General features: G+C 43.2%; 1 protein-coding gene across 2 annotated transcripts in view; it reads right to left on the reverse strand.

The window, feature by feature from the left end:
- Positions 1 to 1,607: 1,607 nt before the first annotated feature.
- THRAP3 (thyroid hormone receptor associated protein 3) overlaps positions 1,608 to 24,544 on the reverse strand; it is a 32,450-nt gene continuing 9,513 nt past the window's right edge. Inside the window, exons 3-13 of one of the 2 annotated variants that reach the window (XM_032202206.1) lie at positions 24,305 to 24,390; positions 16,714 to 16,876; positions 12,539 to 13,441; positions 10,364 to 11,104; positions 9,297 to 9,469; positions 8,381 to 8,492; positions 7,601 to 7,685; positions 5,120 to 5,304; positions 4,273 to 4,465; positions 3,657 to 3,803; positions 1,608 to 2,768 (exon numbers count right to left, since the gene is read on the reverse strand). In XM_032202206.1, the coding sequence (XP_032058097.1) occupies positions 2,547 to 2,768; positions 3,657 to 3,803; positions 4,273 to 4,465; positions 5,120 to 5,304; positions 7,601 to 7,685; positions 8,381 to 8,492; positions 9,297 to 9,469; positions 10,364 to 11,104; positions 12,539 to 13,441; positions 16,714 to 16,850 (2,898 nt within the window). In that variant the 5' untranslated portion in view covers positions 16,851 to 16,876; positions 24,305 to 24,390 and the 3' untranslated portion in view covers positions 1,608 to 2,546. Of the gene's footprint in view, positions 2,769 to 3,656; positions 3,807 to 4,272; positions 4,466 to 5,119; positions 5,305 to 7,600; positions 7,686 to 8,380; positions 8,493 to 9,296; positions 9,470 to 10,363; positions 11,105 to 12,538; positions 13,442 to 16,713; positions 16,877 to 24,304; positions 24,391 to 24,544 lie in introns of both variants that reach the window. The other variant, XM_032202205.1, reaches the window with a different exon arrangement.

Consider the following 24,544-nt stretch of genomic DNA (forward strand, 5'->3'; position numbering starts at 1 on the left):
CAGCGAGCTGTCACCTGCCTTGGTGACAGCAATAGCAAAACCTGTACCGAACGGCACAGCAAGGAGTGGTTTCGTAAATCAGCAGCTGCCAAGCTTTCAGGGCTTTTTTTCAGGTTTTTTTTTTTTGTGCTGGCATGGAACAGGGGTGGCAGGAGGTGGGATTGTCAGTGAGTTCAGTTTGGGAGGTAGCTGTGGCTGTTACGTGCAGCCCCTGCAGTCAGCCCGTGGCTTCGTAGCTTCATCACTCGCTTCCTTCTCCCACGCCACTTCTGCCAACAGGCAGTGGCTGCTCTGGGGAGAGGTGGCTTGGAAACAAAGCCCTCGGGCTCCTCCCTGCCTCTCCGAGATGGATGGTGGATGGGAAGACGAGATTCCACCGAGGAAAGAAGGGCGAGAAGTGCGGAGCACAGAGCAGCCCCCACTGCTCTGCGGGGCTGAGGGGCTTCAGCCCCTGCCCTTGTGGCACAGGGAACGTCCTCGGGGTCCTTCAGGAAGGAGCTGAGTGCGGTTGGAAGGCAGCAGAATGCAGCAGCTTTGTCACAGCCTCCAGAGTCTTGGCCAGGGCTGAGCTGCTTGTTTTGCTGCTCCCAAGGGACAACTAACAGCAGCACACACACAAATTAGCTTTTTAGCTACTACCTTAAAAACGGGTCAGGCTGATGGCACAAAACACCCACGTGCCGGGTTCCTGCACCCACCAGGACACAGCCAGGGCCAGGAGCTGCAGGAAGAGCTGTCACCACCAGGCACTGCCCCGACAGCTCCTGCACGACCAACTCCAGGGATCTGCTCCTGCCCTCGGCTGTTGCAATGAGATTTTCCACTGGCTTCCACGTGCAAAGTTCCCTAGCTGGAGAGCTGTACAAAACGGGAACCTCGAGTGTTGGGCCGGGAGTAACTGCTTGCAACTGCTGCTTTTCTGCAGTGGGGCAGCCCCACAGGCCCCAGCCTGAGCTTCCTTTTTCCTTACTGCTGTTCATTAGTGCTGTCTAGGCCAATTTCTCCTCTGGGACCATGTTTTAAAGCTGCTCTTCCCAGCAACTTCTGCAGCTCCACCCTGAGGCTGGCCAAAGCCCTTCGCTTCTCTCGGCTCCACCAGTTAATTGGGAAGGCAAATGGCTGGTGGCAGAGGGAGCCCCAGACTCAGACCACAAAACAAAGCAGAGTTACACCTACTACTCATTTTATTGTATTTTATTTGCATAAACAAACTCGAGGGGGGTTGCTAAACAGGAACTGTTCAAGTCAAAACAAACCAAACGCTAGTTGGTGTGTGTGGGGGGATGAGCACAGCAATCCTGGGGGAGGGAAGGCAGAGGTGGTGAGGACAGGGAGAGAGAGCGGTGTCTTTACAGCACGTGCACACTCAGCGTCGGTGCGTGGACATGCCTCTGCTGCTACCAAGGCTCACTGACCCAGCCACAACTGTCTGCAAACTTCTTCAGAGTACTTCTTTTTCTTTTTTTTTTTTTTTTTTGTTTAAAGTAGAAGATAAAAAGAAATGCATGGTAACGGCCATCCTTAGCCAGCACAGGAGGGGTTTGCCTTTTGTTTTTTATAAAAAGATTAATAAAAAATATTGAAAAATTCTCATCTTTCCTTTTATATTTTTTTTTTTTTTTAACCTAGTAGAATTCTGAAGTTTCTTAGAAAACTATGTTACCTTGGAAAGAGCACTCGAGTTCACAACCAGCTGCAAAGAGGATACACAAAATGCCTACAAGCAGTTTGGGGCTCCAGCACACACCAGGCCTAACACTGTACACAAACAGTGATGAAAAGTAGGGTGTAATTTTTTTTTTTTTTAAAACCATGCTAATTTCCGTAACTTTCAACATAAAAGGAAAACAATTGGTTTTAAAAGGCCCTAAAACAACTGTTACATAAAAAAAGTTCTTAAAAAAATCATAGCAGTTTGGTCCCAACAAGTTAACATTTAGATGTTTATTCACATGCTTCATTGTTTCTTATTTATAAGAACCAAAAATAGTTTCCAAAAATTATCATTTAATTGATGTTACTACATACGTAAAGGCCTAAAATAAGTAAGTATGAATTTAAAAAATTGAATACACAATAGGGGAGAAAAATTTGAACTGGCGAGTTAATCCCGACCTTTGCTATTTCAAATTATAAAAGAGAAACAAAAAAAAGTGTCAAGACTACTGGGTTAAGATGGGCACAAACCGAAATCCACATCGTCTTCAAAGCCTGTTACCAAAAAAAAAAAATTAACCGACCATTCAATAAGGTCACAGACAAGAGAGAAAATCTAGGATCTCACCCAGTACTTGACCTTATTCAGTCCAGAAGGTAAGTCTTTGGGAAGGTATACTCCATGAGCGGATCCAAGCATATATGATTTATCAGTTCTAGTCCACACTTAGGGAGGCTGAACTCTGAAAATGCAGTTAACTTCGGGATTATTTCCGAGCTCCTCTCTGGGGCTCTGCTCAGCTCTTCAGGCTCGCCCTGACAATCTCCATCACCAGCATGCTGAACCCCTCCACTCCTGCCAGGGCTCCCCGGGAACACGCAGACCGCAGCTACTCAGTCGTTGACTGCAAGTTGTCCTTTTCCTCTCTGTTTTCCGTTCCGCTTTCGTCATCCTCGATTTCTCCTTCTTCGCCGCTGAATTTGTCGTGAGCCCACTTGGGGCTGGTGCTCGACTTCCTGAACATGAAGCGACCTCGTCCTCGGGGGAAGGCACCCCGACCACGGCCTCTGTTCACCCACTTCTCTGCTCCTTCGCCCTCCCGGTCATCGTGCTGCACGGGGAAAAAGCAATGACAGCAGCTGACACAGACTGACTGCTCCCGGTGTGAGAGGAGCAAGAAAACACTGCCTGGTGATATCAGCCCTGCAGCACCAACCAGATTTATGCCACAGTGAGTACTGCCCTCTAAACACAAGTACTGGCTTGTTTGGGGGATGAGAACAGCAGATGAAGGCAGGAATGCACAAATGCCACACAGGCTCTCTTTGTGCATGGCACCCCATCACTGCAATTGGTACAGGCTGCTATGAACCATGCTGCTGGGCTCAAACTGATCCATTTCTGTACATAAAGTGCAGGCTAGAGACTGGACACCAAAACAAATTACATTTCTACCTTCAACAAGGTCAGAAAAAATGAAGTAAGGTAAGATCAAGGCTTTCTTGTTCGAGCTGCAGGACTGAAACACGGCATTATTTAATGAAAAGACTCAGGTACCCCAAATCAGGAAGGGAAAAAGAAGTTTGTGTGTTTAAACTTTCCCTTTTTCAAAGAAGGGTCATTCAGACAGGATTCTCCCAGATAAACGACTGTTAGTATGGCAGACCTAGCAGCAGTAAAAAGGAACAGTGCTAACCCATCCAGAAGCTGAACTCCAAACAGGGATGGACCCAAGGAGTGTAGGCCATCTGCAACACAGTCTGACAGATTTAAGCTGCCTTTTCTGCACTACTGTGAACACGGGGTCTTTAACCAGCCTTCAGGATTTCATTTCACTTACTGGCCAACCATTCTCAAATGAACAGTAACAAACTCTAGTGGTGAGCCATAAGCTTCTGGTGAGGAAGCAGCACATGAAGCTGTAAACTGGTAGGTTAGAAACGTTTAAGCCAGATATACCTGGAGGATTTAAGCACGTTTTAGTGCTTCAGACACATACCAGGTAGTACTTCTTGCTCTTCGGTGTGTACTCTGGATCCCACTCCTCATCCCTGTTTCTCTTCTGGAAGTCGTTGTTGCCACCGCTGTTGCTGTTGTTGTTTCCTGAAAAGTTGCCTCTGCCCCATCCTCTCCCCCTTGCTCTGAACTGCTGTAACAGCAAAACACAGGAGAAAAATAAAAAGATTGTGGTGACAGTGCCCCCCCAGCTGCCTGCTGACTTCAGGGGCACCAAGCTGTAAGACTTGTATGTAACTAAGGCACAGAAACTGCAAATAATAAGCAGGGTTATGACCAGATGAGTCATTTTGGTAGCCTAACCCAACCCAACTGATGCACATTACGCTGCCCATCAGGGCTGCTCAGCAATTACTAATGAGCAAAAGCTTCTGGGCTTGATTCTGCTCCACACAGCTTGAGTTCAACCGCCCAGGCTATGTTGTCAACACCCTGGTTAGTGCTTGAGATACAGAGTGATCACATTCTGGCTCATCATCCACAGCCAGACCACACCTTTGGGGCTTCTCCCTTACCGTATGCTTTAAATGTGGAAGAACAATTCACAGTAGCTGCTTTTTGACTGCTTTAGCAATTGGTACTCGGGGTGGGATACTTACAAAGGTCCCTCTAGCTCTTCCTCTCTCATTTGGACCTGTGAATTCTTTAGTCCCCAGCCGGGACTTGTCAAAGCCTGTGGAGCTTTCCTCTCTCTCCTCAGTCTCCTCTGGATATTCCTCTGCTTTGACTGAATGAGAGGATCGTGAGGATGATGAGCTGGATCTGGATCTCTCACGCACCCTTCGGTGTTTCCTGTTTCAGTGATAGGAAATGAGGGTCAGGGGGACACCACAGGGTTCAGAACTTAGTAGTAACCTGCTTGCTACAGAATTATTTATCACTCCCCTATCAATGCAATGCTTTCATTCTCCTACTGTGAAAAAGAAAAGCCATATTAACAACTCAAGATCAGATACAACATGCAGATCTAACAGGTCCCAAGCCTTCTCTGGCACAATCTTGCTGCTTTTAAGGTGTTTCTACCTCCAACTATGATATAAGCATGAATTTGACACCAGTAGTATTCCCTTCTCCTCTAGGTCTCCTTTCTAGGAGGAAGACATTCATTTACAAATACAGTTTTAGTCAAATGGAAAAAAAATATGCTAATAGAAAAGGATTAAACCTAAAGAAGTCATTTAAACATTGCTGTTTTTTCTGTAACTGGAACAAGAAGAAAAAGTGACTCACCCATTCTGACATACGAAGCCTTCTCATTTACCTTTAACAGTTATTTATCGTTTCAGACAGATATAATGGTATCGAGAAGACACGCAGAGGAATAATTCACGCCACTGCAGCAGTTATGTCAACAGGTGTACAACTATATATACGTGATGTTGTCTCCAACTTTAATAGCAGAAATATGAAATGCAGAAGGAAATGGCTATTAGGTTTCCTACATACTTTTTCTTTGAGCCTTTGTGAGATTTCTCCGTTTTCTCAGTTGATCTTTCCCTTGAGTGACTTGAATCTCTCGAGTCCACTGATTCTCTGGATTTATCGCGTTTAAGATCTCTTTCCTTATGTTTTTTACGGCGTTCGATATCAAGGCGCAGGTCAACAGGGTCGTCCTTATATTTCCCTTCAGCCTACAAGTGCAGGGAAGGAGAGAGTTTAACACAAAGATTTACAGTGCACCACTTCAGCACCATTACTTTGCTACTGACTGCACAGACTTCTGGAGGACAGGAATTTATCTGAATGCTAATCGATACTTAATCCATTTTAAGATGTAAAATAATGCACAGATTTCAATTTTCCTACGTCAAGAGCACTGTTTTTAACTTTTAATTTCTTTTAAACAGCATTAGAACAGCCTGGCAATAGGGAGGGAGAAACACAGAGGCTGACACTTATTGCATACACCACAGCCAGTGAGATGAGAACAACTTGGAAATCTAATCCATCTGATTGTGTGTCAGGCATTTTTGGCATGCTGCAGTTCTAGCAGCCTGTGGACACTTGTCACCGAACAGCAGCACGCTCACTACCCTGCTGACGTATCATCTAGCAGCATGGAAGGAATTTTTAATTACCAGGTCTGAAAACTTGAGAAGCAAAAGGTGTCACCAAGTGGCAAAGAGCTAAGACAGTGATTGCTAATCAAAGCTTTAAGAGACAGAGGCCACCAAAATGCAGGGATCAAGGTTCTTAGGAGGAATATCAGCATCCCACTCATCTTTAACACATCTGTCAAGAAGATTTGCTCTGTGGCAGGTATCACCTACAGCACTGCTTGCCCCTCGACCAGAAGTCACCACAGATGGCATGTGTTTCTCCACTTAAGCCTAGCAAGTCTACTAATGCCAGCTACCCGGCATTTCACAAAGAAAAAAAAGCTGCACGAAAAACAGAACTAGACTTTTACTTTTAAATAGCTAACTAAAAAAATCTACTTATGCTTGAGTTCTATTGAAATTGCTGCTTAAATGATTTTCTCTAGAAAACATGAAGTTATGTTACTGTGTATATTTTAAGACCCATGACTCTTCGATGAACTTCTGCTCTGCCTGCACACAAGAGCAGCAAACTGACAGTGGCTGTGGTTTTGACACACATTTAACAGCGGTTCTTTAGTGGGAAGCCTGTGCACACAATGCTGCTAGCAACATACAGCCTCCACAGTTGCGTCCAGAGATTGCTACTTCATTTACACATTTACACTTCATTTACTTATCTTGGGAACTGTATTACTTGATATGCAACATAAATCAGATTAATCGTCTTGAATTAAATACAAAAGGATTAGTAATTCTCTAGCTATTAAATTTTTTACTTACATGAGTTATTAAAAACTTTTTTGTTTAAATAAAAATGTCAAATAACGCAGGAGTGGGAGCAGACGTTTTGTTTTGGTTTTGTTTTTTGTTTTTTTTTGCTCTTCTACTTTCCCCAGGCAAAGAGCTTTAATTTCTACTCTGAGAATAAAACTGCTCCCAACACGATGGATGACAGATAAGTGACAAAATCAGCAGCAGCTCCCTTATGTGGTACAGCAAACACCTATTTGGGTTTGTGAGGGCACGTCTGTTTCACGGAAGGCTGGCGAGCTGTTTGGAAACCACGTTTATAATACACTCTGCCAAGCTGATGCTCAGAGTTCAGGCCCATCAAATCCATCTCACCATCGTCCATGTCAAGCCACAAGTGTGTTTGGAAAAAATCGAAAACAAATATGAAACAAGTAAGGTTTCAGCAGGACTGTTTAAAATCTCTTCAACGTTCAACGTAAATATGTATGAAGGTGAATAAACAAAGTTTAAAATCCCAAACATTAAGTTAAGCCACTTTAATGATCGTTTACAGTACGTGCGATGGCTTAACACTGATCTACTCAGAAAAGCTAACACACTAAATTCCAAATGGTCTGGATCTACTCAAACAGGTGCTGAATGTTAAAGTAACAGCAATCAACAGAAATGGTACAGTAAGTTGTTAGAACAAAATTTATAATCTGCTTAATAGTGTATCTTGTTTAGATAAGTATTTAGTTTTACTTTCCTCTTTTTGACATGCATGTCTTTTTGAAAACATGGTTGGAAATATCGCATGTATACAATTGATTTAATAATACTTACAAGCAGAAAAATATCACAAAAAGTCTCTTCTCTCATCATGGGCACTTGTTCCAAAAATCCTCTCTTTTTTCTCAAGCTCACCTCAATTGACTTTGGGGTCATTTACCATAGTCTAACCACTTCACAAAGGTTGTTGATACATTTTTAATAAAAATTAACCCTTTGTAGTTCATTTTTAGAATTATGCCCATCCTTAAAAGAAAAACACAAACTTAAGTAGAGAGTAATTTAAACAAAAACATCACTGTTAAGTTCATGCCCAATGCACTCATTTTGTTGAATTAAACTAATCAGAGTAACAGTTCACCTTGAAGCCAGGATCTCTGGAACTTTTCGATTCCTCTTGAGAGAATCCATGTTTTCTAAAAGTACTGGGAGAAATATCTATCCTCCTAAAAGAAAGATAAGAGTCATCTTACAAACAGGATTAAGTTTTTACATTAAACGTCACTTAAAAGCAGACACTCCGATGTTTCCAAATCTATTTAAAACTCCTCATTTTTTCCATTTTTGCTGAAGCTGCTTTACAGCAGCTTAGGATTCACGAGCAGGTCTGTCGATGTCAAGCTATTTTTCAATAAATAACTGTCCAAGCACTCTTTCAGCTGTAGACAAAAGGACTGAGAAAAATATAAGGAAGAACGCAACATGATAAAACATAAATGCAAGTCTTTTTAAAACCAGAACTTTATAGCATTATGAAAATGCCTATAAATGATACATGATCATAACTTATTTAAGCTTTCATATTCCCATATGCTTACCAAGTAACATTAGCAAGCTGCTGCAAGTCCATCTAAAAGATATCAAGTCTAAAATGTAAGGAATTCAAGTGATAGACTAAGACATCCCCCTCTCCTCTTCCACCAAGACATCACTTCTGTCCTTTAAGGATTTAATCACTACCTTCCTTAGTCTGTCTTGTTAAAGGCTGGGTAGGAGACTAGACACAACTCTAACATGCAAGCCATACTGCAAGACTTTTTTTAACTAGGTAGAGATCCGCCCATTCTCTCCTGTTCTTGAATTATTCCGGAATTCCAGTTTAAGAGAAGGAAACGCGAAATCCCACTGCATTGCCACCAACCTGTGAATTTCAGGGCTCTTTTTGTTTTTAGCTGCATCCTGTTCCATTCCTTTCTTTAGGTATTTGGTAAAGCGTTCATTCAGTGTCATGCCTGAAGATCCAAAGTGATGCTCTGTGGGGTGGTTGAGCAAACAACGCCACAATATTAATACAGTATTAATATTTTTGTAAACAGAAAGAACACGTCAGTCCCACAGCTTGGTCAAATTCAGTTGCAGGACACATGAAGCACACAGATGAGCAACTCTACACTGCTGACAAATTTCAATTTCACTCTTGAAATTAACAATTCACTCGGGTAACTTACTCTTGAAATTAATGGCATGTGAACTCACTTTACAGACACGATTTAGGTAAATATACACGAATCAAGAGAATATACAAATTCTAAATCACAGTTTCCCTGAATTTTGTTCAGGTAAAAGCAAGAACACCTCTTCCGCCTTTCCAGAAGAATTTTTTTTTAATGTAAATGGTGAGGTGGGTGTGCAGGCAGCTGGTACTTGCAAGACTGTCTCTGGATAAAGCTGGACTTTTACGCTGTCTGGTGCAACAGAGCTCAGAACTGGCTAATGTAGAAATTTATCAGGATGGTTTGGGGTGCTGGACTATGTGATGTATGAGCAGAGGGGAAGTGGCGTCTCTCTTTTCTTCAAAATTCAACTGGACACAACCCAATGCAACCTGATCCAACCTGCATGCTAGCTCTGCTTGGAGCAGGAGGCTGAGCTAGGCTCCAGGAATCACCCCCAACTAAATAATTCCATGACTACGTGATCATCAGCTGCTGTCCTCATCTATGGCATATCTGCTGGAGAACAGCTCTGAGCATTACCCAGTGTACGTGAAAATCACTTGTTTGGGCAAGGACAGGGGGAGTGAACCTTCATCTGAGGATACAGGGACTTTGACCCACCTCTTACGTGATGGACTATAGTCACTATGTGTTGAGCAAACAGTTCAGAAGGACTCCGTTGAGACTGAGCAGACTGAATATGATGAAAAATAGAACGAAATTCTTGCTCCTTTTTGTTGCTATGCACAAGGTCACGACACAGCTTGCGTTCCTGAGCCAGTATGCCACTTGGACTAGAGAAAACAGACCACATGAAATAGAACAAGGGAAGCAGTTTGTTTCATAAATTGGAAGCAGACGTATTCTTATATAATACTGTGAAGTAATCTAATAACATTAAACAGCACGATCTGATTCCTTATTTAAATATATTTTAAATGCACTAAATTGCTTATTTAAATATCTTTAAAATGCACTAATCTAGGTTACTGTAATAATTCAGATCACTTGTTGCTCTGTACTTGGAGGGCTGCAGAGATTAAACCCTGACAGCTATGAAACACAAGCTCATTCCCACCCCACTAGCTGGCTATAATCCTCTGCTACTGCTCCTAAATTCGAGATTAACCTCTAACATCCCACGTGGTATATTAACATTTACTGGCTACTGCTGGACAAACGTGCTTTCTGCAGCAACTTTTTACTGCCTTAAGATTTCTTGAAACAATGCCTAAGTGGCCGTCAGAGCTCCCTGGAGTTTCAGTAATGCTGCGTTGAGAATAACCGTAAACACTCTCCAGAAGAAACGTCATTTGAGCAGCACTGCAGTTTTACTGTATCACAAACTTCTAGCAGCAAGAAGTCACCAAGTACTCAACTCTTTCCAGAGGCTGCTGCAGCATAAGAACTGACGTAGAAGCATTTACAATCTGAAATGAACTTATGTATAGATAGAAAAAAAAGGAGAAGTTTTTTTAACCTGACAACCCCTCTGACCTCCTGCCACACAAAGGGATCCCACAAGCGTTCTAAGGCCATAAAAAATTTCATCTCTAACACCGAAAAATACAGATTGTGATACAATATTACGTAGCCTTCCTCAGAGTTGAGGAACTTAAGATCTCAAGAAGAGAAACAGGCAGCCAGTATTACTATTTAACCTGCCCAAAACTCTAGCAAATACGCACCGTGCAAGATCTTCGTCAAAGGAATCCATTCGAATATTGACCTGGGCCTCACGAGTAATGGAAAAGGAGGATTTGCCAGGAGCTAGCCCATCTCCTTTGGTTGCTGGCTTTTCCTTTACCTCTGAAGTCTTCCTTGGTGGTGGGGAAGAGCTTTTTTCCTGGCTTGTTTTATAAGTGGTCACTCTAAAATTCTTTTCAGGAACAAAGCCCCTGTGACCCGATTCAGCTCTCTTGGATGCTGGCCTCTCTTCTTTTTTTGATCTTTCAGAATAGCTTTCCTCCTCTGCTTCATCAGATTTCCTTTGCTTCTCCTTTCCAGGTGGCAAGAACACCACACCTTCCCATTTTCCTTGCCTCTCCTCTTCCTGGCTTTTACTTGATGTTGCTACCACTTTAGACATAAATTTGGGCTCATCATCAAACTCCGAATCTTTTCGGCCCTTTGCCTTATCTTTCTTTTCCTGCTCATCAGTTTCCTCTTTGCCATAGTGACTCTCCTTGTGGAACTCTGGTGCCTTTAGCTTGTCAAAGTCATCCCGGAACTTGTAGCGCTTGGGCGACTGACTGCCACGGTATCCCTTCTCAGAGTCTGCTTTGGATGCATAGGAATCAGATTTTGCCTTTCCATCTGTTGATCCCAACTCAGAGAAATTCCCTTTTTCTTTAGGTTTTTCCTTTTCAACATTTGTTACTTTCTGCTCTTTGTCTTTCCCATTCTCAGTCTTCTGCTCTTCCAGATACCTGTTCATAGAGGAGACATTACAACAGTTCTCTTAGTAAAACTCAAAGAGGTTAATCCTTCAGTGGAAAGCAGTCAAATTTTAGAGAACACCGAGATATGCATGTACAGAAGATTGTCTCTAGGCCCTAAACCAGCTAAAATGTAAAGCAGATTTCTCAGCCTGGATTTAGACTTATACTTCTCAATAAATTCAATAAATGCAGAAGAAAATGGATATGCAGAACTGATGAAATGAGGCTTAAAAGCAAGTAAAAAAACACACTTACCCACAGATTCATTTTAAGGAAAGTAGTAGCATCTTACCCAATCAGTTTATTTACTTACAAACCTGCTTCAGGAGAACAACACATCAAAACTTTCAAACTGGGCTGTTCTGCTTTAAACAACACACTGGAAATAAAAGCCTCAAAAGCTACTTCAAATTTTGGATGCAAGTTTCATAGGTAAGCTAAATATTTCATGACAGACTGTAAATACAAATAAAAGCAAAAAGGTTAACAGGGAGGAATATTTTGCTGGGAGAAGACAAAACATTTAGTAAGAACAACAGTTTATCATAAGCTAGTTTCAAGCATCAGAACTAGGTTTTAAAGCAATCATTAAGCAAAACCCCAGCTTTGAGGAGAAAGCAGTAATGCCCAAGGACATTAATTTAATGCTCTGAGAACCCAAACCAGAGTTATTTTTTTTTTCCTTTTTAAAGTTCATACATCCTTGACATAGGATAGTCCAAAATAACTTTAAAAAGAATAAACTTAAAGCACCTGTGAATGCTGTGCTACCTTTTAAAAGAAAGCACCACCTTAAGGAAGAAATCAGCAGTGGACTAGCCCAGTAAACAGGAACGTGGTAAACTGATTCCTTCCCTATGGAAGGTCGTGTCTTAATTCAGTGATGACTTTGGTGCTTATCCCTTAATTTCAGTGATGACTTTGGTGTTCATCATACCACCCACATACACAGGGACAAGCTTCAGAACTGCACCTGCCCTGGGCTGCTTGCAGCAGGCCATGCAGCCAGACTGATTTTATAACATCGAATGTAACTGAAGAACACGCTGCTTAAAGAATCTTTAACCAAAAAGTAAATCACTTAAAACTGCAAGTTTCCAGTGCGCGCTGTTAGGCTGCTAGAAAATCTCCCTAGGCACATCTTCATTTTGAGCGTTCATGCACTAAAAACAGTTTTGCAGGGAGCAAGTTAAATCAGAAAACAACCCCCAACTTCCTGCAGCACGGGGCTGGGTCTGCATTTTGTTCCACCACCGAGGCTGTACCAGGCCCTCAGCTAGCTAGCACCCTGCACGCACGGGCACCTTGTTCCAGCTGGAGCCCGCAGACAGGCTGAGAACTGCTGCAGTGCTCGTGGGGACGCCTACACACGCGAGCTGGCTTGGCAAAACACCCTGCCACAGAGAGAAACGCGTCACTTGCCTCTTTGAGAAGGCTCCTCCTCCGGGAGCTGTGGTTTCCTCCTTCTGAGAGGTACTGTAAATCGAACCGATTGGCGTTGGGCTTTTGCACACAGGGCTCTTCCTCGTTGGGCTCAAGCTTGCCGAGCCGTGGTCAAACGGGCTCTGGTGAGAGCCCGCCTGAAAGGAGGTGCTGCTTTGCAGGGAAGAGCTCAGCTGCGACGGGTTGGAAAGCGGAGGGCTCGACTTCTGCAACGGGCTCGGCCGAGGAGAACGCCGCCTCACCACAACCGACTGCAGAGGGCTTTTCAGCGCAGGACTGCGCTCCCTCGGGCTAAGCTCAGGGGCGGCTGCTCGTGACGCCGAACCCGCCCCGTAGGTGCTCATATCTTGCCATGGTTTGGATCCCTCCGATGCCTTGACATCTTGAGCCGCCGCTCCCGAAAACGGCTGCTCCTTCGAATCATCCCCTTGATTATCTCCCGCAGCCTGAGATGCCCGGGCCTCCTTGGAAGATGATTTCTTCTCCTTTCCAGATTTACGCTTGGAAGACTCAACTCGGCTGTGATTTGAGGAAGACCGAGAAGAGGAAGACCTCCTTGACCGATCAGATGATGACTTATCGGAATTTCTAGAATGACTTCTGGACCTTGGTGAAGGAGACCTCCTCTTGGGTGAACGGGAGCGTGACCTCCCTCTACGAGGGCTATACGCTTGGCGGTAATTTTGCCAGTTAGACCTGTAATTGCCATATCCTCCTCGGTTGTACTGGCCCCATGGATAAAACCCTCGATTTCGGCCACGGAAATAATACGGTCTCCTGTATCCTCTGTTATGACCTCTGAAATCACGGTTCTGATAGACTCTTGGATGGTTCCTTTCTCTGTTATGAGATGGAGAATATGATCTTGAACGAGACCTAGAACTGATAAAGAGAAAAAAAAGTATTTTAAAGTTTATTCTTAACTTTATTTGGAGCCTCATCTTCCCTCTCCCATGTCCCTCCATTCTCAAATACGTTTGAAATTGATGATCAAGATGAAATCCCACTTCTCTGCCAGGTAAGTTAAACAAATTGCAACACCTCAGCACGAGGAGAGCAGGAGGGGAGCAGATGGCACACTGCTCTGTAGGTCAAGTTTCAAAAGGTGAACCAGTTGCCACAATTTGGAAGCTGGAACTGCAAAGGAGCAGGACTGCAGAGGGAGGCAGCCACTCTCCAGCCCGATGCCACGAGATGGCGCCGTCCAGCACTGCCTCTGCTCATGGCATGGAAGCTCCAGCTGCTCCTCTAAAGAGCAGAACTGGATCCAAGACAAGCAAAAACCCTGCGAGATGACTGATTGAAAGGACAAATCGTTAAGGGATAATTGTTTCAACAGTCTCTCCCGTTAAAATGTTGGAACTGCTGCTGTCTAACTGCTCAAAAGCCCCAGTGTAGCTCAGGTTTAAGTGCCAGCTTTAGAGCAAGTATTTCCCAGCTGTTGGAAAAACACAAAATTCTGTTTAACGTCTGAGATTTCAGCAACTTTGTACTTTTAAAACAGATAAAGTGTCCAAACCAGTAGATTTAAATAAGAAATATCTTTCAAAGTGAAATTTAAGTAAATAATATTTGTTGAAACCATTTCTACACTCCCTTGCTATGTTAAGAGACCCATCCAGCCCCTATATAACACACACTCCTATAGACACCTCTGTCTTCTACAGAGCAGCAATACACAACCCTCTGCTGCCCCCTCTCTGTTCACATCCCAAACCACCATATGTAAGGCAATGAAATGCAAAGCTGCCATTAGAAGTCCCAAAACATTGAAGTACGTGCAGGCAGCAAGAAATGTATTTTATTTCTATTTTTTCCACCTCTCAAATACATTACAGGCATTGCTATGAAACAAATTAATGATACTTTTAACAGACTTCATCCTTTACCTCAAAGGACAAGAAAGCCTATGCAACTTACCTGAGACTTCCTCGTTCAAATAACGATAAGGAGGAAAAGCACAGAGACAGCAAGAACAATTTATAAGGAACTCTAGTCAAAAGCACTGAGGATGCTCCTGTTTTCCAGAAAACTGCAGGATTTCTTACTAATTACCAGCCAGGGACATGTTGTATGCTGCTTCCAAAATCTATTCTATCATTTCGGAGAGGTTTACAGCAAGAAGATTTCACTCCAGAAGTTGCAGAGACTATATACAATAAATCCTTTTAGAAAAATACAGTAAGTTCCGTGCAAAATGAATGCCACCAGTAATAATAATTTTCCCAACCTTGCTACCCCCTGTAGCTAAGCAGCTAACACGCTGCTGCAGCTCTAAAGCACGCACCATTTTGCAATAGTTTAAAAATGAAAAAGTCGTAAAGAAAGCAAAAAACAGTAGGCAGACTCCAAGAGAGCAATGCAACTTGGAAAAAACAGTAAGCCTCCAGAAGAAAGAGTAAAATAATTTCCACGACGTATGCTCAGGTACACAGTAAGAGATTTCTGTGCCACGACACCCCATTAAACCTACCTCAGAGAATATCCTACTGACATACAAGATGACTTGCCTGTACTAAGCCCCTCCATATCGATTATTTTTCCAAAAAAAAGAAAGTTATTTACAAAGCAGAAGTGGCTTCAGCAGCAGCACAGAGGAAGCAATCATGTTTGTACAGGGTGCCTTTGTTTTCAACTGTCAAAGTTCCTTCACAGCAAGGCAGATAATCCCAAATGACAACGTATTTTCCAGCATTCCAGCTTCCTTCTGCAAAGAACTTGGTTCGACTGAAGTCTCCGCCTCTAACTTAGTTTTGTCATGTCCTCCTCTCTCCAACTGGATGTTTATTATGGCCTCTGTATTTTAAAAATCTCTAATTGTTAACAGTTGCATGTGTTTACAGCCTAATGATTTTCAGAATAAGTGTTATTCATTTGAGATCACTGAAAAAGCAGCTAAACATCATTACACCCGGTCCAACTAGAACGTCTTTGCCAGATACAGCTAAATGCTCAGCTAAAAGAAAAGGAAAAAAGCAGATATCCCGATAGCCAGGGAAGAAATGAGCCTTTAAGTGGCCAGATTAGAATCAATTCAGGGAGGTAAGAACAATTACTGTGCACATTAGCGATTTCTCAAAGTTAACTGCAGTGAAATTAACTTCTACTTTGTCCATCCAGAACTAGAATTTTGTTTTTACTGACTCCTGTACATTGACAGGAGGGGCAGGGAAACAGCAACACAAAAATTGCCCCTATCTTTCACAGCAGCATCTGTTAATTGACATCATATTCGCCTGAATTCATTTCCAAGGGAGAAAGCAAGCAACATCTGCAAAGGCCCCTCAAGCCTGGGATCAATTACATTAAAAGCTTAAAAAAGCCCAAGATGTTTCACAAAACAAAGGAGCACGCTTTGCTACGAACCTTTCCGACTCTCCTTCCCTGCTCTATGGAACCCACACTCAAACTCTCACTCAGAGCAGTGAGGCACGTCTGATCAGCAGCATTTCAAACCTGCTGAAATTATTCTGTGTCCACAGATTGCCAGTCATGATAAAATGCCAAGTTTTTTTGTACTTTGCCCTGCTTTGGCAACTTCAAACATCATCTTTAACCACGACCACCTTTTAATACAGGAAACTAGATCTTCACAGGGGCTGCGTGTGGTTAGACCACTGTGCTTCTCCTAATGCCACCACATTACATATAGCAGTAATTAAGAACTGCAGAAGAACACGGAAAAACACCTTTTGGCATGGGCTTCTACGAATACCTTTTAGGAAGAGGGAAAGTACAGACATCTTCTCTTAGGGCCTGCTGTGAGGCAGCTGCACCAGCTTCACTGCAGACTGTATCCCTGACAAATCCACCTTCTGATCTATCTGTACTGTACCTGCTAGCACTCTTATCAGGGAAAGGAGATCTAAAAAGAAAAGTAAAATTGCTGTTCACTAAGACTTGCTACAGGAACCAGATTAAGAGTTCAAGTCACTTGACAATGCTAAGAACCAGTCCCAGTTTCTTGTCCTAGTCCACTGAAAATACTTCCAAACAGTACAGGTTGGCAGGAAACAACCTAAGGCACAGGATATTATCTGTCCTTAGAATCTAATCAAAGGCTTTATATAGAAAAGAACTAAGTGACAAACCACCTGAACAGGACAGAGGAAAAAACACAGTCACACCCAGACTTCAGAGCTGCGCACACTTACCTAAGCCTGCGTTTTCTTGATCGTGAGACAGAACGAGAACGCGAGCGAGATTTGGAGAAGGAACGTGAGCGGGATCTCGATCCGGATCTTGAACGAGAAGAACGGGATCCAGACTTTGATTTGTTGGTTTTAGACATCTTTGCAAGCACTCGGTCAGTTACACCTAAAGGAAACAGCAAAATAATCTTTGAAAAATGAAGCCACATTGTAGGCCTGGAAGAACAGGCAGCATCTGGCAGGCTGAAGAAATAAAATAAAGCTTATCCGCCAACCTCTCTCATCCCCCAAGACTCTTCTCTGATTTTTGGAAGGAATCACAAACAAAAACAATAATCCAAGATAAATGAATAACATTTTTTGCACAGATCTGTCTAGCTACGACCACTCAGGTCAAATCCAAGACACGTCCTGTCTGTTTGTGCAGCTCATGCAGTTATGATCAGCGCATCATCCAGTGGGGAGTTTTAGTGCAGCCCAAATAGTTTAGCTGTCCTTCCAAATATTCAGAGTCATTCAAATACTAAAGACAGAAGACAGTAAGTATGTTGTAGCATTAAGTGACTCAAAGTAGCCAACGCATAAGAATTTTCCGTGTTATTTTCAGGAGTGTAACCAGGTAAAGGTTCAAGAGTCCCTTAAAAGGTGTTTTCAGGGCATACAGTCTGAGCAGATAATCCTTTCAGTTACACCACCTGATCTGTCAGCTTGTTAAGCAAAACTTTATATTGAGATGCGAGATTTTCTAAAGGATTTTCATCACCTCTTACCTCCAGGGAAAGAAAAATATTCGGGGATATTCAGGACAGAAGAACCCACAGGAGTCGTTAAACTCCTAAAAGGAGTCAGAGCATATGGTTTACATTTGGAGGTTGGGACAGATCTTGGTAGAATTAAAACTGCTGTGTTTCTTTCAACTGGTCAGATTTTTTTTGTCAGGGAGCTTCCGACAGGGACCTTCACAAACTTTCCCCTGCACGGTACGAACAGCCACGTTTTGTGACCTCCTTTCCACGAAGGGCTGGGAGCAAACCTAACATACCAGAGTGACAGATCAGACGAGCTCGTGCCGTTTCTGTTCTGCACTTGCAGTGCTTTGAAACTGTAGGAATAGCTGACCTATTTAATTTCTGTATCCAGCCACAAACAAAATTCCTTACAATTCAAAAGTTGATCGTGCTGCGAAATATGCTCCAGCTTCAGATTCCCCCTTGGTTTCAGTTTAGTGCTGCAGCTGAAATGGAAAAGGCTTTGGCCCCTGGCTTGGAGGAGAGGAAGGGAACTGTGCTCCCTCCGCCTCAGGTTACGTTTCCAGGCTCTGTTTCCCTTCCTAGAAGCAGGAGCAGCAGCAGGTGGGAAGGGGAGCCATGCTACTGGGAGCTGCTGTCTGGATCCTCAGCTATTCCACACCACTGGGCAGGGTCAAGATCTGAACTCTGCACTTCCACAGGCAGCGGATGAAGCTGAGAAGAAAAACTGCTCACATTAACCAAGTTCCATTTACAAATACTGAACAAATTGCTTCTGCTGTTAACAGGCCACCAATTTCACCCCACCACATGAATTACTTCCTTCACATGAAGGGAAGCAAGACTACTCGATGACCATACTTCATCGTATAACACAATTTTTGCATGAAAAGCAAGTGATGGTTTTGGACAGCTTTCAGCAGGTGCTTCCCTCTCAGCACGTTGCTCTCTAAGCAGACTGAAATCCCATCAGGACACCCAACACCGCGCTGTGGTGTGGTCAGAGCTCCTGCTGTTTCCCTTGGCTTGGATCATACAACAGCACAAGCACCCGGCGAGTTGTATCAGCTCACTAATCCACCTGAAAACTAACACCAAAAAAAAACATAATCCCTGACACTTCAAGGAGATCAATGCACCAACCCAACCAACCTCCTCACCACGGAAATCCCAGGTCCAACACAGAGGAGCAGACAAATTTCTGGCTAGACAGGAGCACTGCTTCCAGCAGCGAGGCAGCTGGATCAGGCTAAGGCAATCGGGAAGCAGAAGAGCTGAGTTACAGTCCAATGTGCACTGCATGTGGTACCGTCACCAAACCACAAACCATAAAGAGAGGTCCCATCGAATCCCTTCAGCCCCTTCCTGTGCTGATGAATCAGACCGAGGAACTGATCCAGCAGCAAAGCAAATTAAAATAAAAAAGACATTAGTTCGTTAAAAAAAAAAACAAAGCACAGACCGGAGGGAAGCAATGGATTGGCTTTCCAGGAAACATTTATATTTACCTGGCATACAGGAACATCCTTTCATAAACCTTTGCAGTTTAAATCTCTTCCAAGAAATTACATAAATAAAAAGTCCCAAAGTTGGTGAAGTGTTGCATATGTAATTTGGACAAAGGGGGGGAAAATGGTGCAATGACAGATTTCCAGATCTGCTTGTACATACACATATTCAACAACAAAATTCTAGTTTCTGAAAAAAGCCACTTTTATCCTGACTTATCACTGAAAGGGGATTTACAGACAGCTTCATTCATGCTTTGGAACTTTACACATAGTGCATGAAAAATGATACTTCAGGAGAAGAAAACTCTCCGTAGCTTCCAGATTACAATTTAACATATTTTTGGTTTGTCAGGGAACATCCCCGGTGCTAGCAAGCGATCCTTGTAATTCTGCAGTGCTTGTTAGAGTTGGACCCATCGTCGTACGTACTTGACCACGTTTGATTCATTTCTCTGCAGATCCGTCCGACTGCAATCTGAGTCAGGCGAGCAGTCAGAACCAACCCTCACATGAAGCAACCCCCACACGAGCTACGTGAAGGCTGCCAGTAACACTGCGAGGAAATCTGATCTGTTTTAATTGGTGCACTAAAAGGCAACTTGCTACTCTATTTTTTTCTTTGTTTCCCTCCAACAGATTTCTCCAGAATCTGCTCCAGATCAGCCTCCACTACGTTATCCCAGCTCCAGGTAGAGGTAGCACGCCTAGAAAAGATTTAAACGTCTTTGTTTTTCCAGGTGCAGTGTAGTAAATCCAGAAGTGGAATTTTAGGTTCTTTTGATCAAGCAGAAACTGCAACTGCGACTGTTTTCATAAAAATCTATTACCGAATAAACTTAACACATGCTTAACTGAGAGCTGGCTTTTTATTAGTGCCTACTTACTGTTAGTGTGTTATCAGCACTTCAGCTTTAATCGTGATACATCCTCCTCTCAAGGAACTTGAGGAAGCTCAAAATACATGTGAGATCCCCAGAAGATCATTCAGTGAAAGTCTAACCAGTGTTTTTAAAGTACACCCTCCCGTGGCAATCAGGGTTCTCAGAACAGACTGCAATCAGCCGGCTTTACTGAACCCAAGCGGCATCTCTCCTGTCACCGGATCCCTGCTGGAGGCGCAGTCGTTGGACAGCTGCGATACAGGCTCTGAAAGCACAAAGGCAAGCTGCTGGTACCGTGCACACTGCAGTTACAGTCACAGCAAAGCGAGCCCAGTGTCTGTTGGAAAGAAACAGCAGCTCCTACACAGTTATGGAAAAGAATCCTGAGCTGTCACGGTTTCAGGTATACCACTGCAAAAATCACCCTTGGAGCCCAACAGTTCCCAGTTCAATCTACGACAGGTTCCCGATTTAATAAATAAATCATATTCCTAGCTTTATCAAAAGAAGCTAGGAAGGCTGAATTTTAGCCGGCAAGCCTTATCACAAGGAAGTAGAACAGCTCTGCAATTCAATCACACTCCATGAATATTGCTGGATTTCGCCAGCACGCTGCCTGGCTCTCTGCTAAGCCAGCTGCAGCTGCCCTGTCCTCCCCTTCGCCCTCCAGCCCTTCCCAGGCATGGCAGGCAGCAACTGCACTCCATCAATCTCACACCTCCGCCGAGCAGAGACGCCCGGCAGGCCCGGACACCGAAGTGCCAGCCATGGTTTGTGCGCCCACTCTTTCAGGATGCAGTCTGTGTGATTTTTCCATCCTACAGTACCGCAGCGAAGGCAGAACAGAAAAACAAGTGAGGACTATTTCTGCTTCTGGTCCTGACAGATTTCTCTGCTTCTGGGTTCAGGCAGATGTATTTTCTCAGTGTAAGACAGGAGGGACAGAGCACTGCGACTCACAGCAGCCCGCAGAACAACTGGCCTCGCTGACAGCAACGTTTCTGGCTTGAAGATGCTCAAGGTCAAGCTGGTTTGGACTTCAACTGAGCCTAAATGCTATTATTTAACTGGTATTTAGAAACTATCGAGGAAGGATAAGAGGGTGATAATGCCAAAAACGTGGTGAAAAGGTCTGCTGGGAAGGAGTCGCTAACCATTCAGTCCTTCAAAGGGATGATAGTTCCAGCAAGTGTTGTGTTAACCAAAGAGCTGCTGTCAGGAATTCCTTAAATTGCCCTTTTCAATACACTTTTGAGAAACCACGACCCCAAAGCAGTCGCTGTGAAAACCGTGCCTGTCTGCGGCTTTGAGACCACTTAAGAATCTGCTCATTTAAGTAAGCAGGAGTCCTTAGCCTCTGCTGCCCTAGGAGGGAATAAAGTAACACTGTTCAAATCCATGAGGTCGTTGAAAACTGAAGATCGATGGTAGCTGTGACGGTCCAGAGGTTATGCTGAGTTACTTTAATTATTTAAACGGCCAAAAAGCATCTCAAATCCTAAAGCGAACAGAGACAGGAGGAAAACAAACTGCCAGAAGCTGAGCATCTGTGAAGCAAACACTCTGCAATGCTCGCTCCCCACATTCTGGAACAGGAGGAAGGCAGCACTGCTCTGGGAACGAGGAGAGGATTGCAAAGACTGAATCTGCATCAGCTGAGCGCTGAATTGGTACCAACAATTTGCAGCAAAAGCAACTGATGAATTGCAACCAGAAAAAAAATTAAGAGGGGAATCTATTAGTAGAATTTTATCCCTTTTTTCACCTCCTTTTTTAAAATAGAGACATTCAGCTATGTAAACACGACCGATTGAGCCCTTCTCTCTGTATCCATTTTAAGGAAATTCCAGCGGACTGACTTGTTTTCACTTTCAGTTGCTCCACGCAGCCAAATTACATATATGGTTACCAAACACTCCGACGACTGCCAGGGCGCTTTGAGGAACAGCACAATGCCCAGCACGGGGGCAGCTGCTAGGAAACAGGGCCATGCTTCATCACAGGCTGGTACTTTCCAGAAGTGGGAAGCTTGTTTTTGTTTCTAAGATCATGTTACATGTTCCCCTTCTCCCCTTTCACTGTACTAACAATGCCATCCCCATTCAACTAAAATATCTTAACATCATTCCGCAGAAGAAAGTTTGCAGAAATTAAGAAGAGTTAATGTTTCCTGTTCTATTAAGGGAGAAAAAAATGCACCAGGGGAAATCAACAAGCACTACCACTGCTACAGCAAAGTTCACTCCTATGCATGGTCATTTTTCTGGGAAAGAATGTATGAAAGGCCCATTTATAAATATTTCCTTTTAATTCACTAACTACATCTGTGGAAACGGCAACTTTTCCAAGGTCAGCTAGCCAAAAATCAATCCAAAGCCAATCAAAAACCTAGCACGCTGAACCAGAACATGGAAACAAAACAGAAGAAACAATGGTAATAGGAACAACTGAATCGTATGAAGATGATCTAAATCGCATCCTGAAATCATAAAACTGCTCCCAACTAAATCCTCTGGGGCTTTGATATAATAATGTCAGGGATGACATTATTATGACAACCCGGTGGTTCAAGAACAAGCTACACTTCAACATAATACCGGCTATAGGTTAACTTTATCAAGCCTGAATTCAATACAAGTTGAGATATTTTAACAGGCCAGTACCATTAGAATTTAGTTCTCACCACAGCTCTTCCTGGTTGTGCCTCTTCTGAGATAAATCATTTTCCAAGAAAAAGTACGTGGTTAGAGTTGACCTGACAGAGCAGAGCACAAGTGGCTTGCAGCCCACAATTACAGCTATGTGATATTGCACAAAGAGCTAAATACTGTCCAAAAACTTAACACACCATTTTTTTTCTTTTTTTTTTTTAAATAGTTCCCCTAAATACCAACAGTAAATACCAACATTTATAGTCATGCAATTACAGAGGTGCAGAAAGGGAGAACTGCTCCCTCCAACCTTGGGCTAGCTTGACAACAAGCCTTTTTAGAATGGACATGATCCACTTTAAAACACAATTTTAAAAGTTCAGCCTCTTTAACAAGAGGTGTAAGTCCTCAGAAGGTCCCAAAATAGATCTTTAAAGTATCGCTTGCTTTAAGCTCTTTAAGAGTCTTTGCAGTTTACTTTGATCCGCAGCACTTACTAGCCAAACACTAGCGTGGTACATGCGGTACATGTGCCAAAAGCTCCCTTGCCTTACAAGCTATTTTTAATCTTTGCCAATTTTTAGAAGGATGATTAATTCCTAATGTGAGGTAATTACTACTAGAATAGAAACCAAGTTTCTGTGCTCAATTGGGAACCAAGAGGTTAAACAAACCAAGCATTGGAGTCGCTTCATCTCCCCTATGTTAACACTGCAGTTATAAACATACTGTGGCACACGTTTACTCCTTCTAAGAATTAATGATTTACTTACTGAAATAAAATATATTCAGCTCCTAAACAAAAAAAAAAGTTCTGAAAGAATCTATTCTTGTAACACTTGTTAAGAATTACCCTGATGTTACACAGGCACCTGTAAATGAAGCAAAGCTGACCAGTGAAGGCAGCAGTGGCTGCTCGCTTACCTTACACCTTTTAGGTTTTTCCACTGAGCATGATGCTGCGCACCCAAAGCCATGCTCACAGCCTCATTCAGCTCACAGGGGGGTGCAGCTTTGCAAAGCATCAGAAGATAAAGCGTGCCTGGTCCTGAGAGGGGACTACAGAGGGTTTACACAGTGCTATGGAGACTCCTCATTAGCAACCTGCTCCAACAGGGCTCACATTTCCTCCCTGCTGCCAGCTCCTGAGTTGCCTTCCCATGGCACTGACTCCACCTCTACCTTTAAAGGGACACGATTGCTCCTGCTGACACACGCAGAGGGCTTCCAGATGGAGAACCATCAGCCTGGAACCCTCTGACAACGTTTCTTAAAGTTTGGAGGCTATTTCAAGCATTCAAGTTTGCCTTCTCCATTTCTAAATCCTTGCTGCAACCCATCACAACGCTCAAAGAGAAAAAATAGAATAGAGAATGCTCCCACTAAGCCACTTCAATGGACTTTGCCCAAAGACGAGCTTTTGTCATGAAACAGTGTCAGAGAAGTTAATGTTTTACCAGTTTTACATCTTCTGACAGAATTCAAAATGAGCGCTCAACTCTGCTGCAAGCAGTGGAAAAAATGCACTGAGAAGTCTACTGCTGCTAGCCACTTCCACGGCCTCCCTAGGCTTCAGATTATTCAGGACAGTTAAGTAGAAATTTTATGCTGCTTTTCAAGTGACTGCTGACTGAAATCAGTGCAACACTTCAGCAAAAAAAAAGAATTAAACCAATAAAGTTTAACATGCTGCATACCCAGAATATAGGGGATATTGGGAGGTATATGCCAGGCACCAGAACAGGCAGTTTTACCACCTTGGAAGATTTTACTTTCTTTTTTTCTTTTTTTTTCATGCCTACCTGCTCAAGCAGATTCACGCCTTGTACCCTTCAACAGTCAGTTTTCACTGTCTCAGCTCTGTAAGTTATGAAATCAGGAAACACACCTGAAAAGAGAAGAAAACGCATTGAAGTACTTTTTATTCACATTCTTTTATTTACTGCTGTCAGGGATCCAAAGCAGTCTAGCTTCCTTAAGCTGTCACTCAAGATTGCACCCAGAACCATCACCGTTACCTTGAACATTTTAACAGCAGATGT

Source organism: Aythya fuligula, chromosome 23 (assembly GCF_009819795.1).
Source record: "Aythya fuligula isolate bAytFul2 chromosome 23, bAytFul2.pri, whole genome shotgun sequence".
NCBI lineage: Eukaryota > Metazoa > Chordata > Aves > Anseriformes > Anatidae > Aythya > Aythya fuligula.